A 21,468-nucleotide genomic window follows, 5' to 3' on the forward strand; every position below is an offset into this window, starting at 1 on the left:
AACCCGGAGATTCCAGACACATTTGATGAAAATAAAATAATATTATGTTGCACTGTCAGAAAGACAACATTGATTTGAACCATCTATCTGCCATCCGATCATCCGTTTCGATATAGTGGCTGCCATCTGGTGAGTGATCAGTAAACAAATTGAAAGTGGCAGCGCATTCAAATTGCGTTATTATCAAGCCAATCCACGCGTTTCCAAACATGTGTGCAAAAATTACTCCAGACTCATCTTTTGGTCCTTTTATCCGTTCAGCCACCGTCTCTCGCTTTTTGTACAAGAGGCGCAAACCCTGCATAAGAACCGTGCTGCTCTTTGAAAAGTTTTGCTAGAAAGTTTAGAACTGGGAGGAAACAAACACGCTAGTTCATGATTCGACCACCAGATGGTGACAATGAGCGGTTTGCCACTGCGCCACGACGTTAGACGTGTTCCATTGTCAATCGACTCACGTGCCAGTTTAGTCATACGCCCCTCTTTCGTCAGTCACCACTTCACCCTGCATCTCCGCACGCCCTGACTGCGGACGTGCCGCGAAGGCGGCGCTTTCTCAGTCAGCCACCAGCCGGCGTAAGCGCCGCCGGCACCCTCCACTCCCTCCCCCAAACCACGAAGGAGGGCCGCTGTGCGACATCTGTCTTTCTTATCCTTCTCCTTGCTTCATTCGGCATTCTCGCGACGCCCTGCCTGTCCGGGACAGGCTGCATGCGCCAGCCACGAGTCAGCTGAGAGGTCTTTTGGAGGGGGATCCTGACCGGGCGCTCAACGCACATCCCACAGAGGGGTCCGTGTGTGGGCTAAGCTTGGTAGCTCCCCTCCCCCAGGTGCATGTAGCCCTGTCCCGCTGCTATCCAGTCTCCTGCATCCCATGGCCCTGAAATGATCAATTCTGGTCGAAACAGCTCTAACCCAAATAACTAAGTAGCCAAACCCTGCGTGGTGTTGGGCCCGGCAGCCGAGTTCTCGCAGACGGCTGCTGTATAGCTATATCATAGCCGCCCCTCTCCTCTCCTTAATCGCAGGCCCAAAATAGCCATTGCTGTCCGACAGAGCCATACGCCAACGAGCTGAGACAAAATACTACGGTACAAGTACGAAGCAGACGCATGCACACGTTGCATTTATTTTTAAAGGGAACGCGGCACATATTGTGCGCTTCCTTCTATGTAGCCAGCGACTGCAGTGGCCATAAAGAGCTCAGCAAACATGGCGCAACCGGGCTTTGAACGCGGGTCCCCACGTGGGAGCCGGCGGCGCTAACCACTCAGCCATCATCAGAAGCAGACACTATCAATTACGTAAGTGATATGGAAAGTCCCTTCCAATTGCTTCCACTCGGTCAGTTCCCCCGTGCACCTACGCGACGACTCTGAATTTGCCTCCGTGAGAAAACGCGAGCGTAATTAAGGGTTCACACGTTAACTTATGAGCAAAACGTGAGCGCAACTAGGGGTTCACACGTAAACTTGTGAGCAAAACGCGAGCGTAACTAAGGGTTCACACGTAAGTTTGTGAGCAAAGCGCGAGCGTAACTAAGGGTTCACGCGTAAACTTATGAGCAAAAGGCGAGCGTAACTAAGGGTTCACACGTAAACTTGTGAGCACAACACCGAAGGGACAGACTGAGAGCAGTTTGCGAACCAGACGTTGTGTTCCCCCCCCCCCCCCCCCACCCCCTTCCCCGAGCCAGATGCGTCAATCGTGCCGTTCGACAAGTTATCCAGGCACGCCAGCATCGACCGATCGCGACCTGCCGTTCGTCACAGCGTGACGGCCGCTGGCGTCGGCCGGCGCCGTTCGTGACGAGCTGCCAAGCTCCGGGCCCGCGGCGGAGCCCGCCGCGCCGGCGGCCAGCTGGCAGCGGCGCGGACGCCCGCTGACGTCGCAGCGTTTGACGTACGCCCGCTCAGGGACAGGGCGATGGCGTCGGTCGACGCCGGGCCACGCTCCGGCTGCCGCAGACCAGCTGCAGCGGCCGCCGGCCCGGCTCAGGCGCCTAGTCAAAGGAGGGAGCGCCGCTGGGCACGTGATCGACCCCCCAGGAGGAGTCTTATACGTGGTTATTATATATACATACACTTACGAATAAATGCCGACTCCCAGTAAACCAGCGCATGCCAATGCATATAATTACGGTGAAACCATGCGATATCCTTCTATGTCATGCAGTAAATATTCTGCTCCTACAGTGAAATAAAATGTGTTTTTAGTTGTCAACAATAGTTAGCGCTGCTGCGTTGATGTAAGGATCGCCAGACGATCATAAGGAGGCGACACATCGAGCGGCTGAGAATGACCGACAGACTGAGATCGGAGGTCGACATACCGAGAATGACTGAGTGGCCAGATCAAAGGCAGACATTCCGAGAACGCCCGGGCCAAAGGGAACGAGCGAGCTTCTGAGACCGCAGGCCGAGCGAAGAGCGACACAGGTGTCCAGACTGTGCCGTGCCGAGTGTTCAGGTCCGTAATTGCATCCTACCTTCCCTATCACGCGCATTGTGGTCACGGCTAGCAAGCACATTTCTTGAACATATTAAGACAATGTGCTATACCTGGTACTTGGGATGGTGTTATTCTATCATTGGATATTAAATTGCATTGAATAATCAGCGGATAATCGGCGTTAAGCTGCACAAAACGCATCGCTGTATTTCGGCCTTATTTGTTTTGCCTCACGATTGATTGCTCTGGCTGAATGAGAGATCCGAGGTAATCGGTCGGTCACCTGCAAGCCGCCAGCCCCATACAGCCGATTTCCATCATGCAATGCGCTCGTCCAGAGCTGTCATCCCTAACAATGCTGCATTAGATCAGCGCATTCGACAGTCAATTAGACGAGGGCGCTCCGTTTTTGTCCGCCGTAAGCAGGCCGGCATTGTTGTCTGTTTGGTGTTGAATAAAGCAATACAAATATAGTTTGGACACCATAACATCCGGCAACAGGAATTTTACAGTTACTTGTAGCCCGTTACATTCTGTACAACAAGCAACGCTTGAATACTGCAGGAGGCAATGATTTATGAACTATATTCATAATTAAAAGTAGTTATCACAAACCTCAGGGGTGTGTGCTGTGTTGTGTGCTGAGCTGCACTGCTCTCGACGGGAACTAATCTGCCCCGCACCATGCCATCACGCAGAGTGTCGGATTAGGCATCTTGCGGTCTGCGGGTCATATCATCCATCCTTCAACCTGGCGCCAGCATCACCTTCGGCAGCAAGCTCACGCGCGATGAGTACAGTTTGGCCAAACCGTTTCGGTGTTTTGAGGATTGTCCAGCAAATCAAACGCAATGCGTTGCACTGTCTGTACATTCAACTATGGCTTGTAACTGCCAAAGGACTGAGGCAGACAATAACAACGATCTTTCACCATCAGCATTTTGAAATAATTGTGGCGAAATTGAGTCTTAGTACAGCACGGAAAAGCTTTCATAAAACTAGTGATGGAAAGATAAGAATCCTGCGCATGGCTCTTGCAGCATGAAAAATTGTTTCAAAAAAGGGACCGAACAGCATCTTTCGAGCCCCATTGCATGAAGAACTGTGGGAAAATTGCCACTCTTGCAGACCAAGCGCCCGATTCACATGCACGGCGAGAAGCCGTCTCCATAAACCTCGCAGACCATACAGTCATGCCAGATTTATTCAACATCATACAACATTCTGGGAATGGCCTGTTCCTCGTTTTTGACGTGCATTGTACTCCCACCAAAGCAGGTGACAAAATGAGAGCAAATTTGACGCATATGTACCCGTACAACTCGTAGAGAATTTCATGCCTTTCTAATCGTAATTTAAGTCATACTTGAGGTAAAACTATCCGGGTAAATTGCATAAAATGCTTAGCAAAATAGGCGTGCTACAGCTGCCAGCCACTGCCAGTCACGTAGAAATCGGACAAAATAAGATTCTTGTTCGGCATCTTAAGATCCAACCAAAATTCCTTGCGCCCCTGTTCCCCAAAATATTTCCCAATGTGGCCAGACGTGAAATTGGAGAAGAAAACGAGTTCCGTGTGCAATGGTGGTAACTGTCTGAAGATAGCCGGTAGAGTTTAGTCCGAACCTAACGCTTGGGAGGATTTTTGCGATGAGCGCGAACACTGAGCAGCGCTTGTTGCGCGAGCCCGCACCCCAGCACCCGATCGTGAAATCCAGGGTCTACAGCAAAACTTACCTGCTAAAGCTCAAGGTGCTGCAATGCTTGCCTCGGTCCTCCCTGCCCTTTGATGTCCCCAGAGCTGAACAGCGGCCGCTGCCAACGGTCGTAGGCCATCCAAGTCAGAGCTAGTAGCGAGCGCCTGAAGCCAATCTCATCCATTCCGCCACGGATGGGTAGATCAGATGGCAGGCACTGTAACCGACCGAGCCACCAGTACCAGACTGTCGAAACTATGACATTCAGGACAAGTTAACGTAGGCAGATACGGGGTTCATAGCTCGGGCCAATGCCCGCGTGTCCGACGCTCAAGAAGAGCGCTCGCGTGAGCAGAACATGACAATGGCCGCGTTAAAAGGCCATGGTTCCACCTAGTGTCACGATCCGGCAAATACCACAACTACTGCGTCAGTGCTGGGACGGACAACCTCGCCGCGGTGATAGAGTGCCGATGTCATTACTTGTCATTTTGAAGGTAGAAACGAAGAGTCGTCGATGTAACGATCTCACAAGTGGTGAAGTTCTTATCATTATCATCTGCCATGAAATGGCAGCAGAGTGGAGGCATGCTGTGTCATGGAAATACTATAAAAAGGCAAAAACAATGTTTCTCAACCATTCAAAAGGATAAACTGAGAGCGGGTGCAATCAAACTTGAAAAAGCCACAGTCAGCATGTTTCCAACTGCGTCCAATTCATCTTCGCCACCCCCACAGCCAGACATCACTTCGGTGCTGGCGTCATGAGGACAGTTGCGACCTTGACGGCCATTAGCCCGGTCAGCAGTGGCGTGTTCAGGCGTGGGACGATGCGGGTGCCCGTGGCGTTCGGCCAGAGCGGTGGACCGAATTAACCTGCGCTGCCCGACGGTCTGGTGACACGCCCGCGGGACCCGTGTCGCCGCCCGGTCAGTGAGACCCACGCACCCTCAAGTGTCGGCGCGATGACGGCTCGCGGCGAGGGCGTCCAGCCGGAGCCCGGCGCGGCGGAGGAGGTGGCGCCGCCGGCCGTGGAGGAGCCAGAGGACGCCGAGCTGGGGACCGGCGCCCGGGTCGAGGTAGAGGTGGAGGCGCAGGAGGCTGTGCTCGAGCGGGAGGGAGACCCACGGCAAGAGCCGATGGTTGAGGTGATGGACGACATACTGGACCAGATCGACGAGCTTCCGCTGGACGATGACATGGTGGAAGTGCTGCCAACAGTCATTGAAGAGCCGGAGAATGAGGCGAAGGAGCAGGAGGCTCTGCTGGATGAGCCTATTGAGAATGTGGATGGTTCGGTCAACCCGATACCCGCCCCATCTGATGGCAAAGACATGGCAGAGAATGTTGATATCCAAGACGTGGCAGCAGGCAATGATACTAGTGAGCAAACGAGGAACGTCTCTGTGTCTGATGAAGGGGTCAGTGAGGCAGGAGTCGCTGCGGAGACGGCAGTGAGATCTGAAGCTGATAAAAGGGAAGCGACAATAACAGAGGGGGGAGGGGAATTCGGCGCTGCGGTAGCAAGTGTTGCCGACGTGGGAGCGACCCCTGAGGTTGCCGAAGCCGCAGAGACCACAGCAGAACTCCCAGTCGCTGATGTAGAGGGTGCAGTTCAGATGACTGCGGCAGAGTCATCTGGAAATGTTGGATCGGACCAGGATCGCGCTGAAGAACGTGCTGAAGAACACCAGCTAGTGGAGGGAGAACCAGACCAGTCCACGGCTGCGATTGCATCATCACAGAGCACACAGCCCAACATGGAAAAGGTAGTGGAGGGAGCACCAGACCAGTCCACGGCTGCGATTGCGTCGCCACAGAGCACACAGTCCAACATGGGGAAGGAAGCACCAGAGGAAGCCGTGACGCCATCAGGAGAGGCAAACAAGGGAGGTAACGACTTGACCATACCGGCGGAAGGGACAGGCACAGAGACCGCTGAGGAGGCCACGAAATCGAAGAAGACGAAGAGAAAGAAGAAAAAGTCAGTCGAAGAACCAGCTGCTCCCCAAGAGGAGAAATCGTCAAAACGTGCGTACTCTCCTTTACACGTTCATGTTCCCTGGCAACGAACATATTTGTTATCATCCCTTGGATAGGTAACTGATGTAACTGGAGGCCATTTCACTCAACACAAATGTCCGCAATGTGTTAGTCATGGCCTGTAAGCAATCAGCTTAGATGACGTCATGCGTTCGCACGCTTCAGTGGCTGTTTATCATGCCGATCCGTGCCAGCATTCCATTGGATCTGTGCCGGTATCGATCGCCGATGACCTGGTCTCTGACCTCCAGCCGCGCTGCTCCATGTACGGGGCGGGTTTTCCTGCGGCTGGGTCGGACCAATGCTCCAGCTGCTGGGAACTATGAAGAAGCTAGACGAATTCAAAGGTGAGACGGCGGTCGGGTGTACATCGCGAATAAGGTTTGGAGCCGATCTCCCTCGCTCTGAAGTCTGCGTTAGCGGAGTAATACGAAACGAACTGAATCATGCAGTTGCATCTTACAATGCAATGTGATGCAACGAATTGGATATTGGTCGGATTGACAAACAAGTCTAATATGCTAATAGTGGTCGGATGTGGAAAGGGATTTGCTATCATCAACGCCTTTTGATTAACTGAGAATAACCCTGCAGAGTAGGTACATACAAAACATTTGCTGGACAGTGGCACCTGGAAATAATTGCCAAAAGCACACCAAATTATCAAAAAATGCTTTCTCCTCAAACTTATCAACGTCATTCTCAAAAGTGGTTGCTGAGGCACCCATCTAAGAAGTGCCGTGAGCAGTATGATTGATATGCTTGGCGAAAAGGCAGTGTGACTTGTCAGTGCATTTAAGGCAGTCGCAATCGCGTGAAATGTGTTAACATTTTGAAGCCTTTAAGGTAAGAAAAATAGTAAAAACACAGGAAAACAAAGCGGCTGGACTCTGAGTTTGCATTTTTGAGGCGTTTGGGTGAAAAAGTTAAGCATTTTCACGACCTTGCTATAAACTATGTGACGCAGTGGCAAAAATAGCAGAAGAAAGTACCAAGGGTTAATATAGCGCTCGCGTAGGGTTTATGCAGGAATTCCAGATAACAGACTTTCGTGCAAATCGTTAATATCAACGAGGGTCCCACGCTATTTGAATCATTGTTTTACGTTCACACGCACCCGGGCGACCGCTCGCATGCCATGTTTTCGGGGTCAATTTCACCTCTTGAAATTTCAAAAATCAAGAAAGCTAGTGACACAAAGTTCACATGATAGGTTGGACTTTAAGTTAACTTACTTGTGTCAAATTACGTGATTCCTGACGTTATAGATTTGGGTCAAGGTTAAGTTATTTTATATCAAACTCAAGATTGATGTTCGAAAACCCTGAGACATCCTCATGCAACAGGCTCCAACCTCGATCCTCGTCAAAGCAAAGGGTCAGTGTTGTGAATTTAAGATCAGCAATCTTATTTGAGCTTCAGAAGATCAATATGACCAAAACCTGTGCGACTCTTTTAATATTTGTATTTAGATAAGTAGGAACTACGCTAGGTGATATATTCTTAAAAAAAACAAGAAGTTGATGGGAATCATACTTGGTCGCTGACCTTCTTAGGCATTTGTGAACACAAATAAAATGCTTGTTGACGTCCTTGTGATCAAGGCAATTGAGATGAGCACCAAAAACCAAGGCATAAAGCAATTTGTACCGTAAAAGAGCGATAAAGGCTTGACCTCGGTCTGACCTTCATATATGACCCAAGGTCCTTGGAACTAGCCGTTATCCTGACTTCAGCTGTCAATAGCCTAAAAACTGTTTCAAGGATGCGTGACTTCGTCTAATCCTCCGTTGTCGCACCAGGTCGAGCGATTCCCTAGCAATGGCTTTCGCTGACAGCCACGGCCTGACTCACCTGCCATAGATCAGCGACCTTGCAAAGTTATTATAAGTTTTATATCAGAAGATTGGCTGTTCAAATGCCTACAGCGTCGCCCCGCCTTTCGGAAATTATTCTGGGAAAAAACCTTCGGTGGAGGCAATTGACCCCCCCCCCCCCCCCACCTGAGCGCTTGTTAACGTTGAGTTTAAGTCAATGCATGATCTCGGACGGACGGAACCATCGATCATTCAGAGGCCGCTGGCCCGGCGCCACAGCTCTCTCCCTCTCGGGAGAGAATGCATTCCTAGCACGCCTGTACGTTTGGCACATCCCCGAGGCTCCCCACAGAGCCGCCAAACATGTCTGCCAAACCCAGCAACGGCAGACTTTGACAGCAAACCAGAAATACCAACGGCAGAGCTCATCCGAACTGGTCTGTGAGTTCCTCTCAGATTGAGAGACGTGACTGGCAGCGAAACTGGCGCTAAGCATTTACGGCATGTTCGCGATGCTGGGTAGTAAAGTCGTGCTAGCACACACAGCGGGTGAGAGTTACAAGCGGTGAATCTGCCTCTGCTGTGATAGACTGGAGGCTAGTGCAGCCCAGGCTCAGGGTGTCATTGGCTACTGGCTGTCATGTCCCGTAAAACATGAGTTTTGTTTTTTAGGACAATTCAGGGCCGGAATACCGCCCTTGCTACTCGGGGTCCAGATCATTTTATCGGTAATGCCTTTGGTGTTGAAGCGCACCAACTCACTCTGCTAGCTCGCGGCACATTTAGTCAATTTAACTTACTATTTACTTTGCATCGGGAGTCCAAACCGGGTGAATGGCCAAAGTAACCTACTCTTTGGGCTTAATTAGAGAGAGAGAGAGAGAGAGAGAGAGAGAGAGAGAGAGAGAGAGAGAGAGAGAGAAAGCGAGAGATGGATGTTTTACTATATACGTTCACGAATGTGCGCGCTTGTCGTAATCCTATCTTGCGAGTCAACGCCTCGGCAAAAAACCCTTTCGTCGTACGTCACACCCACCGTACCTTCCAATGACCCTCAAAAATATAAGTGCTGAAAATACAGTGAAAACGTAATAAGCCCGAGCTATTTAAGTGATGATCGTGATTGGTGTATTACTAACAATGAATCGTTCTCTTTCATTTGAAAGAAAAGGCCAAAGCCTGTGCTGGTGGCGGCAACTTGCGGAGGATTCTGGGCGCCGGCTCGGCGCAGTGAGTGCATCTGGTGTCCCCCATAGAGCTCCTGCCATCTCAGGCGTGCTCCCAGAGTGCCCGCTTCTTCGACATGAGTGTCTCAGAGTGCCTGCTTGTATCCAAAGTGTCCAGATCGCAGCTTGTGCTTCTGATGACCCCACATTGACCCGAGGAGTGTCTTAATCTCTGCAACTCTTCAGCCGCTTGCTTCGTCCCCTGTTGCTTCCTCATCCTGCGCGCCGTTTTGGCGCAACCGTTCTCGACTCAGCTGGTCAAACGAGTGCCAGACGACGCACACAATGTGACCCAGAACTCGAAGCATCCCACCGTTAGCCACGGCCTACAAGCTTGGCTTGACCGGGCGTGCTCGGTCGGCCACCCTGGCCGGTGACGCTTGTGGGGGGAGGGAAAGGCACCGGTCCCACTGAACAGTGGACCATGGCGAACGAAGTCCGTGCGACGTGGGCGCCCGTTCGGAATCTACACACACAGTCTCTGAAATGCTGGGACCGCCAAGGGAATGCGAGCCATTCATGAACACTTACGTAATTGCGGCACGTGCAGCCCTGTACACAGACAGCCACGATGACGGTGGATATTAAGTCGATTATTCTATTCATTTGGGGCCGCACTGAGCACGGCTGGCGCGTAATGCGCTCGTCGCTTTGACGTTGCCACCAGCGCCATCACTGATCGGTTGCCTATGGGGGGGGGGGGGGGAGGGGGAGGGGGGGGGGGGAGAATACGCGTCTATGGCTCAAAGATCCGAACTCATAGGCGTCAGAATGTGAGTAGGGGTCAGGCTTAGTGGTTATTGTCCTTTTTTCATTTTGCTCAGTGATCATCGAAGTCAGGCATGTAAAAATGTTGCATGTTAAAAGATTTTCTGCTTCCAAAAACTCCTTGCAGACACTATATTTATCTCCGTTCGTCCATAGATTTACTTGGCATTCCCACACGCAATGGTAAACCTTAAAGGAACCCACAGCGGTAAGTGCAAATGACGATGATAAAACATGGAACATTACGGAAAAGAACCGGGGGAATAGTATGTGGACAAACCAGTTCAAGTTGCCTTCTCCAAAAACTTGGCACCGCCCACAGCAATGTTCTTGTCGTCATTCTGTGGAGGCAATAAGACGTAAACGTTTGGGCGTCGTTTGCTCAAGACGTACCTAAATGCATTTAAGTAAATTCTCCTTGTCCTGTCAAACTTTGCTTTCATCCGAATTATTGCACCACAAAGCGTATTAGTTGCTCCCACAGGGTTTTCCGGGCATAGTAATAGTTGCAAGTGGCCCAATCGAGTGGTCAAAATGTGTGAAGATGCTTGGGTATTTTCTCTGCTACCTGCTTTGCTTGGCTCGGCTGCTTTCTTGCCGCTAACCACGGACTTAACACGCTAGAGAGCTCTAACACCGTGCTTTGCTTCCAGAGTGTCATGGCAAAAGGTACACCCCGCAAGGCCACGAGTATGGACGGCCTCCAGATTCTGCCGCCATCGTGCCCGAACCCACGCCGTAAATGTTTAATTAAAAATCTAATGATGTCTGCCTCCCCGCAAAATGTAGCACTTTAGGCAGACGACCATAAAGTGGGCGATTAGTGTCCGCGACCACTTGAACGTGACGATTCTAGAGAAGCGCATGCACTACTCGTCTGGAATCCCCATGTCGGAGAACCGCTGGTTTTGGGAAAACCAGCACTACGGTCTCCTATGTGACCATGGTCCGTTCTCAGCAGAGCTTGTAGGGTAAACCCTTATTCCACTACCCAAGTAGTGCTCCTTTCGATCGTATGGGAGTCTGCCAGGCCCTGCGCCGGTAGGACTGGCAGTCTTCTCGAAGTACTCAGCCTTGAACATGGTCGACGCCCGCCCTGGTGGGTCCCTCCTGAGTGGTCGGATAGTGACGATACCATACACCGCTGAAGCCCGGAGTCTGCCGCCGACCGGCTGTGAGGCTGGCGTGTTTGCACAGGACCCCAGAGCCGCCTGCATCTGCCACACGTACTCCCCGTAAGCCCGGTGTCTGCTGCTGACCGGCTGTGAGGCTGACGTGTTTGTACAGGACCCCAGAGCCTCCTGCATCTGCCACACATACTTCCCTCCGTTAGCCAGTGCTTGCGCTGCTGTGCCTGATTCGACCTAGCGCCGAACCGTTACGCGTCAAGTGTATGCCTATATTCTACCGGTAAAAGAACTTACAGACAATGGCCCGCTTTTGGCGAATTTCAGAATAAGACAGTGTGTTCACACATGTGGCTTTGAGTTTTGGGTGCTATCAGTGTTCCTGCACATACATTGAGGCCGCGTACGGCCAGCCCCTCAGTCAGTTCCGGAAGCCGACTGTAGCGCGATGAGAGCTGGATTCCGATTCCCTGCCAGAGAGAACGAGCCGCCGCCCGTCGAGGCGGTGCCGATTCCGGAGGCGGCCATCCGAGCGCCCCCGGGCGAGGGGTGCCCCCGCTGCGGCGGCGCCGTCTTCGAGGCCGAGAAGATGAAGTCGCGCTTCCGGGTGAGCGGACACGGAATCGTAGAATCGGGGAGTTGTTACACACACCGAAGAATTCGTTTGAATGATGTTATCGCGGTCGGCGCGAAGAAGCGGGATTATGATTACCACGGAATCTTTTAATCGTGGTTGACTTCAGACCGCATAGCGAATCCATTTCAGTTGAAGCCAATCACTTTGGTGGGTTTCATTGCAGGGGTTCCATTATTGGATGGTATGACGACATCGCTTTGCACGCTTTGAAACTGGACTTATAAGCGGACGCTTCAAATGCCTTTACGTCACGTTGCCTTACAAGCATGTTAAGTGACAAACATTCATTACTTGCGCAGTGCTTCTTACACGTCCTGCCCAAGCTGACAGCCAACTTCGGCAAGCGTTGTTTACCTATACCAAATGCTCGGTAATAGTAAAGACGCTAAGAATGCAAATAATCTGTTTAAAAGCGCATGATAATGTATCATCCCATAACCCATTTTCTCACGGTATTGCAGCTATTTTGCCAACTGGCGATGCGTATTAAAGATAAACTCCAGAAAAACCACGCATGATGCCAACAAACCTACACAAATGATTATGGCTGCTGCACCCAAGTGCTTTACTTCCTGCCTCCAAGCTTTCGCCGTATTCCCAGAACTACCACAAGCCTTGCTTCAACTGCAAGGCGTGCCACCGCATCCTGGACTCGACCAAAGCCTGCGACGGTCCCGACAAGGACGTCTACTGCAAGCTCTGCTACTCCAAGAAGTACGGCCCCAAGGGTTACGGCTTCGGAGGCGGCGCCGCCTTCCTGCAGTCCGACGTCATCGCGTGAGTTGTCCGTCATAATGTCGCGCACGCTGATGTCATGTCCGTGTCGGTGATGACACCATGCCATCCACGTGGCACGAAGAGTCGTCCGCGATGATGCTGACGTGCCGATAGCCCAGTTGGTGAAACATCACGCTGGTCGCGAGCGAAACGCACCTATGAGTTGGCAAGTGAGGAGAGTTTTCCAGTTGGCTTGAGTGTCAGTTGGGTATTGCCTCAAAGAGATGCCTGTCAATAGCGATCGCTGCTTCTGTTTTACTCATTTCCGTGTGCAGAAGCAGAACAATTGTGTTCACATATCACTGTAGCATTCTTTGAAATCCTGGGTCAGCTCTTGAGTCCATACCACCACAGAACACAGTGATATTGAAAAACGGAGGCGATGCATTGGTGAGCTTCGTTAGTTTCCTGCGCCCGGGTAGTCCATTTTGGTCAAAATGGGTTGAACGAAATCGCTTTGCTACCCTCGCATTCCTCAGTCATGTCCTCCTATTTTTTCGTACCATCGAGGTCAATAATTTGTTCTATAGGATCACCGGCATTTACGTCATAAAAAAGTGAGAATAGAAATTATAAGAATGGTCGCCTTTGCTAGCATCCTGCCAGCCAAGGACAATGGGGGTATAGATGTCCAATTCGAAAATAAAACTAATGGTAACAGCACCATTCCACCCAGGGCTATTTTGCACCACTTATTGTTTACACTGAGCATTGAACTGCTTAAGTGAAACATTGATTTGAAAGCTGGATCGCACTGCGACGCCGTGTGTACAAAACAACATTGGTGGGTTGTTTTCATTCTCAGAGCTGAGTCTCCCCAGTCGAAGCCCGAGTGGGTAAAGCTGGACCGAACCTCCATCAAGCCGACAGAAGGGCCGGGATGTCCGCGCTGCGGGGGTGCTGTGTTCGCCGCCGAGTTGATGCTCTCCAAGGGTCAGGTACGGCACTTGCATGAACGCAAGCAGCTTTAACATGGCTGTACACTGGCCATTTGAATGATTACATCATCTGTATCTTGTTACACATAGGATATTTGTGTAGGCTTGTATATTCAGCTTGTGGGAACAGCTATGCAAAAATCGCAGCTGCAGGAAGTTGAACATGCACAACTTTTACCACTTCTTCTATGTTTGTAGGTACGATTTGTGCAATGACAGTCATCTTTTTGCCTACATCAAGTTTTCGCTCTGCTGTTGACAGACTAACTGTATTTAAGCGCCCCAAGAAGCACATTAAAGCCATCTAAGCTTGCATCTGGTTTCCAGTCGAAAAATTATCAAACTTCCAGACAGGACACACTGAGGATTTGCAGCCAGAGGGATTGGCATGACGGGATAGCGGGAGAAAAGTACTTTGCTTTTTGCAAGCGAGTTCCAGCCCCACCGACAGCACCTACACACTACGAACAGACAATCAGACCCCTCAAACGCTGATAGGTACAGCACTTAACATATCAATGAGCTATTGGTACTTGGTTATTCCACTGCCTGAAATAACTGTCTCAGCTGCTCACACATCCATTCGTTTGTTCGCTGACTTTGTCACCAAATCACGGGTGTCGGGCTGACGCGTCACTGCCCGTGATAGTCTACGAAGTTAAAGCCAACGTAGCTTTCCAGATTACCATATTGTGAGATAATATTCAGTAGTGTCGTAGTGAAAAAGTGCGCTCGGATTTGACGAGGGAGAGCTGAGGCTTCATAGGTCCCCCTCCCCTTGGCTGCCGCACTACTTGCCTGATTCTAGAAGAATATTGAGCTAAGATGTGTAGTCTTTCTTTTCACTTCATTGTAACTCACAGCACAGCTGTGTAATATCATGATGACATCACGCGTTCTGTGGGACTGATAACTAACACACTTAATTTTGTATTTACTTATAATTCACTATGATTGCTACGCCGATAAGTGTAATTGCCACAGCTGTTATGTGAGCGATGTCGTCGACCGAGAAGCCTGCGCGCGGCCACAAAAACGCACCGGAAATTTTTGGGTGCTGTAGTCATTCGGCCCGCACCTATGTTAGACGGATAGCTAACAAAGCAAATGTATGAAAATGATGTCCTCCACCTGAGACCGTCCTCGCGCCATGACATCACGCCACATCACGTCACGCCCCGTCTGCACAGGAGTGGCACATCTCCTGCTTCAGCTGCCGCGACTGCAAGCGACCCCTGGACTCCACCATCGCCTGTGACGGTCCCGATCGCGAGATCTACTGCAAGAACGACTACGCCAAACGCTTCGGCCCCAAAGTCTTCGGCTTCGGCCGCGGCGCTGCCTTCACCCAGACCGGAAGCGTCGCGTGAGTTTGTCACAAAGGGACATAATGTCACACGATGTGCGGTGATGTGAAAATGTGCTGATAGAATGTGACATGCGTCATGAGCGTAGCGTAGGGTGTCTAGAGGGAACCACGCGGCACTGACGCCTTGGTCGTGCCATGGTATCGCCGAGCAAAGCGACGCCGTGTGGATAAAAACGTCGCTGATGGATCGTTTTCATTCTCAGAGACGAGACAGCTCAGTCGAAGCCCGAGTGGGTGAAGCTGGACCGAACCTCCATCAAGCCGACAGAAGGGCCGGGATGTCCGCGCTGCGGGGGTGCTGTGTTCGCCGCCGAGTTGATGCTCTCCAAGGGTCAGGTACGGCACGAGCCGACAGAAGGGCCAGAATGTCCGCGCTGCGGGGGTGCTGTGTTCGCCGCCGAATTGATGCTCTCCAAGGGTCAGGTACGGCACGAGCCGACAGAAGGGCCAGGATGTCCGCGCTGCGGGGGTGCTGTGTTCATCGCCGAGCTGATGCTCTCCAAGGGCCAGGTACGGCACGAGCCGACAGAAGGGCCGGGATGTCCGCGCTGCGGGGGTGCTGTGTTCATCGCCGAGCTGATGCTCTCCTAGGGTCAGGTACGGCACAAGCCGATACGCTGGGATGTGCAAGTGCGATAACTGGCTTTTCACAGCGAGCGTGAACCTTAGATTGGTAGATTGTAAGGTAATTGTACGCATAAACGTCATAATTACACAGGGAATCCGGATTCTTACGCTGTGCCGATAGCCTACATGGCAAAGGCGGATTGGGAAAAACAGTGAATAGTTCATATGTTTTATTGCAACCAAGCATATGTACCTGCCTAAGTGAAAATCTATCCACTCGAACATAAATATGTGCATAGGTTTGGCTTATTTGGTCACTCTCTGATAATCTGACAGCAAGCCCCACAGTCATATCGCGCTACGCTTTGGCACGTCGCATGCACGTCACGTCACATCACGTCACGTCGCATCACGTCACGTCACATCACATCACGCCCCGTCTGCACAGGAGTGGCACATCTCCTGCTTCAACTGCTGCGACTGCAAGCGACCCCTGGACTCCACCATCGCCTGTGACGGTCCCGACCGCGAGATCTACTGCAAAAACGACTACGCCAAGCGCTTCGGCCCCAAAGGCTTCGGCTTCGGGCACGCGCCCACTCTGGTGTCTTTCTTGGGAGAGGACGAGAACCAGTGAGTGGATGAAAGTGCCATGGGAGATCTCTTGTGGGAGAGGACGAGAACCAGTGAGTGGATAAGAATGCCATGGGAGATATTTCATGGGAGAGGAAGAGAACCAGTGAGTGGATGAGAGTGTCATGGGAGATCTTTCATGGGAGAGGGCGAGAACCAGTGAGTGGATGAGAGTGCCATGGAGATCTTTCATGGGAGAGGACGAGAACTGGTGAGTGAATGAGAGTGTCATGGGGGAACGGTTGTCTGCACACATGCGGCTTAGGTCTGCGGTTTGGGTCTTCAAGTGCCTCCTTTGTCCGAGGCATACGCTGTCTACGATCGCGCGAGACCGGGCCTGCAGGCATGGTCTGGAGTTGTGCTGTAACCGGCACACTACACCGGCCAGCCGTCATTGATCTCGACCTCCACCTCTTCGCTTGGGGATCTACTGAAAGTAGGACAGGAGGTTGACAGTGGAGCACTTTAAGGATTAAAGCAATTCCCGGATAGTGGATCAATCTGCAAGCCGGATCAGACCGGATCAGAAATTTCCACCAAAAATGAATAAGCACTGAGCCGGGTTTTCAAATCTGCTGGCCCACACGGACTGAAGGGATTGTAAACTGACCAAATGGACGTTATCACTAAATAGTCCCTAAAATGCTCAGTGAAAGCACCAACCCAGAAAAACACCTTTTAAGTAATAAAATACACTACTTTCAATTCCAAGCAATGCGCAGACAGGTTGCATAGTAAATAACAGCTACACGTTCTACAAACAAATTTTGTGATGCAAAGATCACATGCACAGATCACAGATCACAGATCACAGATCGCAGATCACACCTAAAGGGGAGAGGGGGCACGTGCCCCGTGCCCCCTGCCTGCGCTTCTGATTATAATCTGTGCATGTTGCAGCCACGGCGTACGAGGGACGTTACATATTTGACTAAGACGTTGCGCCATAGTACAAGGTGCCAATAGTATTTATTTTAGCATGTTGAATGAAAACATAAAAATTGTCGCGCTGTTCTTATTTTGTCTAAAAAATAGCATGGAACTGTTGAAATGTGACTTCACGTGATGCAATGTGCAATAATCAATACAAAAGTTTTCGCATTTTTCCAGTGTAAGCGAAAAAAGGATATTTGGTAGTTTCTGCCTTTTCAGCAATTGGGTACAAAACTAACGCAACTGTTTCATTTTCCTGAATGGAAGAGAAATGCAGGCATCTCCCAGGGGGAAGTCGGGCGCATAGATGACGATTTTGATGCAGCCGGTAATCTAGCAGGAATTGATGGTCGCAGTTGAGGTTGTTTCGTTTATTGGTGTATCCGAGAAGGGATACACGCCTGAAGTATCGCACATGAGGTGAGATGGTCGTCTTGGCTATTTGGAAAGTGTACTAGATGAGCTTCGTCCTGTGCTCGTGATCTGGGTGCCGTTGAAGCTGTCGACTGGCATGTATAGGTATGTTGCATCTAATCTGGGGTCTGAAAAATTAATGTGCTCATGTCTTTAAGTCATTGAAACCAGAAGCGGTTTTGGTCTCGGTGATGTGATGATGTGGTGATGTGGTCTGTGCTTTGGCTTGTGAATTATCGACCAAACTAACTGTGAGATAATTGATGATATGATGTGCTTTATCCCATCCTCCATGCAAAATCGCATTCCCAACAGGCAAAAAGCTGTGCTATATATCTAAGCACCCACTGGTTGAGAGAAATTTTGCACATTTTTGTCAATAAAAACAACAAATAACTTAAGTTTCAGGTACCCTGATGGCCAAAGTCGCTGTTAATCTTTTCAAAAGTCTTTTTGTGGGAGCGGATTGCCACGGATTCATTTGATGATTTTTTTTACTAAGTGGATCAGACCGGACGGGATGGAGAAATCCGGCAAGGGCGAATTGGCGTGCGCATCAGATCTGGACTATCCTGATTGGGCTGGACCGGACCCTATAAATTAGATCGGTGAAGTGCCCCAGTTGACAGTGCAGCGCCTGGTTGTGTTCGCGCAGATTAGTGGACCAGGTGACGGCTCCGTCGATGGGCGCCAAGGCGGCGCCGGGCGAGGGGTGTCCGCGCTGCGGGTTTTCCGTGTTCGCCGCCGAAATGATGCTGCACAACGGACGGGTGAGCGTACACACCGCCTGCCTGGGCACTGGGGCTTCACAACGCACTCCTCTGCTGAGGCTATATGGCGCCGCTTTTCTCACTCTGGCACGAAGGGCGGCCACCGCGGAGAATCGAACCCCGCACCTTTGGTCTCTCATACACACAGCTTAATCACTGCATGATCGAAACGCGGGATGTAGGGCTAGAGCAACTAACGCCTGTTCTTATTCTGGTACAACGAATGGGTCCCGCACATCCCATACCTCGCAACAGTTATCATGTCGTGAATAACTGACCTTTAACCTATATCGGGAGGTACCCGCAGAGCGACATAGTCAAAAACATTCATTGGCATGCATTGGCTTGACGTTTCGAAGAAGTGCCCATCATCTGGAGCGTGATGGCACCGCGCTGAGACGTCGATTCGCCCACAATACAGACCTCCAGCTGCCTGCTGACGCCTTTGAACCAGACCTTTTAATATAAGGCAGGTCGGTTATGTCCAACAGAAGAACTGATGAGGCCAAAAATAGTATCTAAAAGACTTTCCTGTTCATGTTTGACGCCACGTCATATCGAACGTTTACTCGATTTTCAGGGGCACTGAAGTGAAATCACCCAGCGATGAGGCATACCTACACCTGCACATCCCATCAGGGGATACGCCTGCGGGCCGCAGGAGGATTTTCAGCATTGTCCTGTCTGCGGATCACAACCATCAGAGCATGCCATATCCCTCATGCAGGGCACGCACTCCAACAGCCAGACGTTTGAATAGGAGCATGCGTCAGTAAATGCCTCACCAATATGCTTCCATTGCAGACGTACCATCGGCAGTGTTTCAGCTGCACAGAATGCAACCGGAGCCTGGACTCGACCAACACGTGCAGTGGACCCCAAAACGAGCTTCTGTGCCGCACCTGCTACGGTCGCCAGTTCGGTCCCAAGGGCGTGGGCTACGGCCAGGGAGCCGGTGTGCTCAGCATGGGTTAGCACGCGGCGTGACAGCGCCGAACGTCCTTGGCGGACTTCGAGCCGGGCCCGTGGGCTTATCGGTCGATGGTGGTCGGTGGGCCCACGAGCTGGAGGAGTCCCCGGCCTCGCGGACGCGCCATGACGCCGCAGGAGGTGGTGGCGTTACCGCGAGTGGTTTTTAGGCGTTGGCTTTCTGGTGGCGATTATTAGCACAATGAAATGTTTATCGCTGAGCGGTAAAGAGAAAGAGTTATCAGTTCGTGCAGCGACGTTCGTGTCATACTAGTTCAGCAAACATTTACAGCAGCCTCATATTTTCGAATTTCCGAGGAGATAGATTCGACGAAAATGATGCTTGTTATTCTGGCAACGTGCCAGTTGAAGAACTGCATCGGATCAGGTGTTGTTCAACAACATTTTTGCTCATGACAGGCGCGAGGAGTGATTTGCAGTGTGTGTAGAGCTGTTTTCAATAAACCTTAGTTGGCACATTGTTATCAACATTGGCCGTCACCAGACATGGCGATGGGGCTGTGATGAAATAGTACGCTACACCGTTCAGGCCATCGGTTATTAATGTGTCTGATTGAACAGCCTGAAACCAGCTTGGAAACCAGCCAGCAAACCAGCTAGGCAGTTAAGCAGCAAACCTTCAGGCAGTTTGCAGCCCGAACCACCCTGTAAATTCACATAGAACATGGTCGGTGTTCAATAAAGAAATGTTAGCTGCCACCTCGGCCAGGTCACACCACACACCGTGCTATGTAATCGTGTGATAAAACTTGCTTTTATGGTAAAATTCAACATAAATCACCCAAATCAGTTGAACAATATGGAGGCAGTCCGCGTCTCTGCTGCTCAGTCGAACAGTCCGAGCCCCAGGAGAAGTTCGTCACAATGTATGTGATGACACCGTGCTTAGTTACGTTGAAACGTGTGCCGCTGGATGCGTCTGAGTAAATCTGTCCTTGTTTTTATAAGCACTGAATTACATTATGGGGCAGACAGCTTAAACTACGGTAAAATCCAAAAGTACATACACTTTGATAATATTGACTTGATGCGCCTGTAGTGATATATCAGAGCTGGACTTAACGCTGGCATGTACTAAAACGGAATTGACTATTCCAACTCCTTAGTTAGCTCTTTGAAAGTGAGACGTACTGTTTGTCAAATGAGGCAGCCATGAAACTACCAAAACTTCATGACAAAAATTATGTTACAACCGAAAAGCATGAAGTTTTTATGTTGACAATTTCTAAATAAAATCGCTAAGTGAACACCGACTTCATAATGACATCGCTCTGAGAACTTGTATCGCTGTATCTGCAGCTTGCATGAGTGAGGAAATGTACTCCACCATGTTGAGAACCCGCCATCGCTTGTAAACTATGCGCTCGTTACCTATGTGCGACTCATCCCGCCGAATTATCACCGCCACTACCGCTACGAAAGATCGCTGCACCCATGACTAAAGCCACCGTAACGTCAGTGATGGGGAGTGCAAACCCAGGACAGTCGATGGAGACGCATCTCTTTTTGCTGCCGTCATGAGAGATGATCACAATAACATTTTTTTTTCTCGAATTTGCTTCCTGCACAACAAACCCGCCTTTCTGGAGCGACTAAAAGTGAGGAGAACATCCGGAAATGTAGAGGAAAAAAATTACGCTGACAGTGTTCCAACCCTTATTAGGCATATCAAACAGGCACTGGGATGTACGGGATGAAATGGGCTGCATGGTGTAAGGACATAGACTGCATGCCCATGTATCCAGTATAATTTTGACTGGTTACATGAATGTACCATTGGTGTGATGGGCGTCGGAGACGGCAGACTCAAGCACCAGCAAAGAATGTGATGCGAAAAGATCACGTCAGCGTTTAAGATCACCACCATAACAAACATCGCAGAAAGACCTGAAATCCTCACATAACGCCCCGCGTGCTACTCAAAATTACCGCACGGTCATTTGGCATCGGTATAAGTCTCCTCCAAAAGTATATGTTCGACGAAGAAATCAGCGACATTGCGTGGAAAAGACAGTTAAAGGAGCTACGAGGGTGGAGCAAATGCGCAAAGCAGCGTATCAATTTGAACGACCTGGCCCCATGCCCCCCTCCCCCCCCCCCAAGCGCACACCTGCCGACCGCGCTCTGTGTGCCAAGGCCTTCACACGAAAAAGCGGACCGTGCGGGGCGGTCGATAACGTGTCAATACATGGTGTAATACGCCGGCCTCTGTCGCAGAAATGTGCGGCAAAGTATACGGAAATGTCTTGCCATGCAGGCTTGAAAGAGCTATAACGGCGCCGGCTTGCTTCGAGTCGATTGGCTGTCGCTA

General features: G+C 50.7%; 1 protein-coding gene across 1 annotated transcript in view; it reads left to right on the forward strand.

Moving 5' to 3' along the window:
- LOC119093188 (muscle LIM protein Mlp84B) overlaps positions 1–19,603 on the forward strand; it is a 48,556-nt gene extending 28,953 nt beyond the window's left edge. Inside the window, exons 5-12 of the mRNA XM_037216102.1 lie at positions 11,607–11,736; positions 12,368–12,543; positions 13,349–13,481; positions 14,672–14,847; positions 15,054–15,186; positions 15,866–16,050; positions 18,053–18,167; positions 18,972–19,603. Of these exons, the coding sequence (XP_037071997.1) occupies positions 11,607–11,736; positions 12,368–12,543; positions 13,349–13,481; positions 14,672–14,847; positions 15,054–15,186; positions 15,866–16,050; positions 18,053–18,167; positions 18,972–19,142 (1,219 nt within the window). The 3' untranslated portion in view covers positions 19,143–19,603. The remainder of the gene's footprint in view (positions 1–11,606; positions 11,737–12,367; positions 12,544–13,348; positions 13,482–14,671; positions 14,848–15,053; positions 15,187–15,865; positions 16,051–18,052; positions 18,168–18,971) is intronic.
- The last annotated feature ends 1,865 nt before the right edge of the window (positions 19,604–21,468 follow it).

This window comes from Pollicipes pollicipes, unplaced genomic scaffold (genome assembly GCF_011947565.3).
Source record: "Pollicipes pollicipes isolate AB1234 unplaced genomic scaffold, Ppol_2.1 Scaffold_4002;HRSCAF=4701_pilon_pilon_pilon, whole genome shotgun sequence".
NCBI classification, from domain to species: Eukaryota; Metazoa; Arthropoda; class Thecostraca; order Pollicipedomorpha; family Pollicipedidae; genus Pollicipes; species Pollicipes pollicipes.